The sequence below is a fragment of the Plodia interpunctella genome, chromosome 25 (genome assembly GCF_027563975.2).
Source record: "Plodia interpunctella isolate USDA-ARS_2022_Savannah chromosome 25, ilPloInte3.2, whole genome shotgun sequence".
Classification (NCBI taxonomy): Eukaryota; Metazoa; Arthropoda; class Insecta; order Lepidoptera; family Pyralidae; genus Plodia; species Plodia interpunctella.
The window spans coordinates 406903-411375 of NC_071318.1; the positions used below are offsets into that span (position 1 = coordinate 406903).

Here is a 4473-nt window from a genome sequence, read left to right on the forward strand (position 1 = left end):
ATTTTCCCAGTCCCCAAAAAACCAGGAACAAACCCATCTATTACTTGTGTCAAACTTTTTGGGAATAAATTGAGATCACTAGGTAGGTGGTGTCCAATCTGGTCATGTAAAAAGTATCTGACATAACTTCCACGACTACCGCAATCTAATGGTGAATAGTCGCATATAGGTAAGTAGTTTGGTTTTAATTAAAAAGAAACTTAATTCTCCAAAAACTTATATTAAAATTTACAATCCCGGCTCGTCAATGACGCGGAATAAATACGATAGTTTTTCTCATAAAATTCTGTACATACATCACATCTCTTAATAGCTAACTTAAAAAAAAATGGCGCGACTGACTTATTACTTAATTTTTTATTTGTCAGGTTCGCCCAAACGAAACGGGGTCTTATAGACCAAGTGAGGAGGCAGATCATTTTAACCCACTCCAAAATTAGGTTATGTTTTCTATTTGACAGATGCCCCTGGCAAAAGAGGCAAACAAATTGTGTCAATGGTCTGACAACTAGAGACAATGAGGAGCGTACGAAGTGGAGAAGAATAGGTAGGCAAAAATATATTAAAGAATATAACTATTATCTCCCTAGAAATAACCGACAGAATGCTGAATAAGAGATATAGGGAGACGTGCTTGTCTGTTTGTTGGGCACAGTTCTGCAGTAGATTTATTTTTAATTAGTTTTTTAACGTATAGTAAATACTTTTATTCTTTTAGTATATATCGTTGTTTCTAGAAAAAAAATAATTAGTTTTAATATTTCTTTCTCATAATTTATATAAAAAAGTTAGGTTAGGATTTGAATCCAAAACCAAGCAGCATTTTCGCAGCAAACCTACACTCGGATTGAATTCAGATGACATAACCGCTGCTCTTTGAAGTAGGTTATTTATTTTTTGAAAGGAGAGTTATTTAGATGCATGTTACATAATGTTCATGCTCTGAAAGCAGCACATATTTATCGTAACCACTTTAAATATGTAACAAGCATATGAAATTACGTATGCAGCTTCTGAATTTCTAATGTTTACTGCCTTCGCTTCTTGGTGGAGTCTACAATCGCATAATGTCGATTTTGTATGTTTGTTTGTGCTAACAACTCTAACATAACTCTGATGAAAACTCGACCCCGCCGCGCGCGCGCAACTCATCAATAAATACAAATAAATAAACTCTAATAAATTACACAAATTTACAAACTAAACACAGCTGTGTTACTTAAGAACTAAATGAGCTTATCGATCACAATTCACCGTCAAAACGAACACATACCGAGGCAGGTAACTATCAATTTTATAACAGGTAAGTATTCGTTTCGCGCAGCGTACAAAGAGAGAAAATAAGGAAATCTTAGACTAATGGCGAGCGCACACGATCACAATCGGACGGTCGCTTCCTATCGAAACGTGAAAGGCGTTATTCAATGTTTAGAAAGGTGTCACGGTCGGCGGCCGCTTTCTAGCGCGAGTACAGCGCCAGGTCCGAGATCCGCCGCTGGCGCGCCGCGGCGTGGAAGCCTCGCGTCCCGTCCGGAACCAAAGGCGCCCTTGGCTCGAACCTCGGCGCGCACGATAATCGCCTTCCTCCACACTCCGTACCAGATAACGAACAACCTGACAATCTCCGTGAAAGCCAGCCTTCAGCACTACTCGCGCTGCCGGTGCTGACTTGCGACGTCCGCCTAGAGTTGCAGTAGAAGGACACACCTGAATCCGAGCTGTGACTACAGGTGGAAGGCCGACGCGGCACCCAAGTTTGGATTTCTGGAGAACGCGGCGCAAAGAAACCACTGGAACTCCGCCGGTAGTACGGTGTTGTATATCTGTATTCAAACTCTGCTTCGGATCCACTGCAGCACGAGGAATACTCGCACTCGTGCCGGCGCTGTGCCGGGCGACGTGCTGGGGTCTTCCTCTTCGGCTCTCGAGGCACTCCGTTCAATTCGTACACTTTCATACCCTCCTCGTCCCCTGCTTGAAGCCGTAAAGCTTCCCTGGCGGATTCTGACTCAGTAAACTCTACTAACGCACACACACAGTTAACTAAACTCGGATTCTTGTTGAGGAATTGACGCACATCAGCCGGCACGGGGTTTCCCGGTCTCAACACGCGAACGAGCGCGATTTCGCCGCAACTCGCGAACAACCTGGACACATTCTCCACAGTGGGGCGGTCGATGGGCATCCGCACCGCCACGACAGTCCTGGACGGCGTCGTTTCATCGTAAGCCGGCAGTGGATCGATCCTCCTCAACTTTGTGCCAGCCTCGTTTATTTCTAACTTTGTAGACCTTTTCAAAGCCTCAGCGACGACTCTCCAGTCTTTCGTGAGGTGTTTGACGCGCTTGAAGCTAGATATCAACTTCAACGACACATACCCTTCCTTGTTTCTCCTGACGTGTTTGAGCAGGAAGGCATCTTTAGTGATGTTGGCGTCGGAGAAGTAGAACTCCACTTGGGACACGATTCTGTTGGCGAGCTCTTCGTCTGGAGGCGTGTACGGGGGCTCCTGAGTTTCAACGGCAACTTCGCAGCCGGAGTCTTTGCCGTTTCCCGATCCCGTGTCAGAGGCCGAGTCGGAGAGATCGGCGTGGTCGTCGGTGGAGGGCCTGCGGTCGGTGGAAATACCCTCGTCCTCTTGCGGGGGGAGCCCCTCCATTGTGTTTCACGTGTAGAACTAATAATATAGCATTACAGGAGCGTGTGTGTCGCTCGGGCGCGCGTTATGGACTGCGGGCGCGCGGCGAGTCGCGACCACTTTTATAAGATCGCGTAGATGCGCGGTAAAAGGTTCGGAATAGTGACATTGCAGACTCTGCGTCGGGGCATGCGCAGGGTTGTCAGATCATTTGATAAAGGACAAGTACACAAGTAAGTACATACAGGATCACATGATCACAAATATATTTGTCTTCGGTTCTTGGTGTGTTGTGCCCGTTTCTCTGTTTGTATCCATCGGAACCGCGACACAAGATTAGTGCTTAGGTAGATAGATCATTTAATTACATTTTACAAAAATAAAAGAAAAATAAATCAACCAAAAGGAAGTTGTCCACTTATTTATAGATAACTAGATGTTGTCCGGGGCTTCGCTCCCGTAGGTATTTTGAGATAAAATATAGCCTATAGCAATCTTGGATAATGTACCTTTCTAAAGGTGAAAGAATTTTGGAAATGGGTTCGGTAGTTTCAGAGAGTACCCGCCTCAAACATACAAACTCACAAACGCCTACCTCTTATAATAATAGTATAGATTATATAAATAAATAAATAATTTATTATTTATTTTTTTATAATCGATTGGCAACCCTTATCGCGGTAGTGATTAGAGTTTAGCACGATTGCGGCGCGCGTGGCCGCAGTAAACGGTCTAGCGTGCAATTATCTATACGAATAGAAATGTCTCACAATCATTACAATCTAAAACTTGTTGATCTGTGTTGTTTTAATAATAACTACTGAGTTTTTATAAAGTACATTAATGACATGTGTCATTAATGTACTTTATAAATACCTATGTATATGAATATATATTTATGTAAATATATATTCATATACATAAGTATTTATATTCTTGTTGAGCGAATGACAGTGTTTTAAAGCCCAACTTACTATTAAGGCGCTATTTGCCGCACACTATCACATTTATATCAATATCCGTTTTTGATTTAGTCAACTATGACTACAATGATTTAATGAATGTAATGAAAAACTATAATACTTATTTTTCGCTTAGAAATTGACAAAAAAGTGATGGTGGCGCTAGTGTACGGGTACATAACGCCTTTATAAAACAAATAAGATTAAGTATGAACTATTTTTATATATCTCAGCGCTTTGTTCTAATAAAAACTGATCAATAGTCATACAAACCGTGTCATTGTACTCGTGTATAATTGCTTTTGTTCTACATGTACATGTGAATCCATATTACTCGGAGTTAATTCATTCATAGAGACGACAAGACATATCCCACCAAAAACACAAAGTCTACACTTTTGTCAAAATGTATGAAAAAGTGGTCAGATCTCATGTGGAGCCAAGATTCTTGATATATCAATAAGTTTGTAAGATAAGTTTGGCCGCATATATGCGGCCAAACTTTACCAGACCTATCTTCAGTCTCTAACAACACCTAACAATACTCCAAATTCTAGTTAAAACGTGTAGCTTGGCCGTTCCTTTAGTCTAGAAATAAGATCGAAGATCGTTATCTTATTTCTAGAAATCTCCGTGACGGAAGCAAAACGCAAGGGCACTACCCTTGTACTTCCCTTGGCTCGTCTTGGCAGGGCACACCCTTGTACCCAGATATATATTTTAAGATCCTTTCATGGGATAAGTCCGCCGTTGTACTCGTATATTTACTTTCCACTTTACTATTGTGTGCGTACTTTTAGCATGTGTTCTTTGTACAATAAATATATTGCATACAAACAAAAATAACTGTTTCTCCCCCATTTTTTTCCGCGG

The 4473-nt window shown here is 41.7% G+C and overlaps 1 protein-coding gene across 1 annotated transcript; it reads right to left on the bottom strand.

Annotated features, from left to right (window-relative positions):
- Positions 1–204: 204 nt before the first annotated feature.
- Achl (Achilles) lies at positions 205–2750 on the bottom strand. The gene has a single exon (XM_053764192.1). It carries the CDS (start codon positions 2657–2659, stop codon positions 1460–1462), a length of 1200 nt encoding a protein of 399 aa, XP_053620167.1. The 5' UTR covers positions 2660–2750; the 3' UTR covers positions 205–1459.
- Between the last annotated feature and the right edge of the window lie 1723 nt (positions 2751–4473).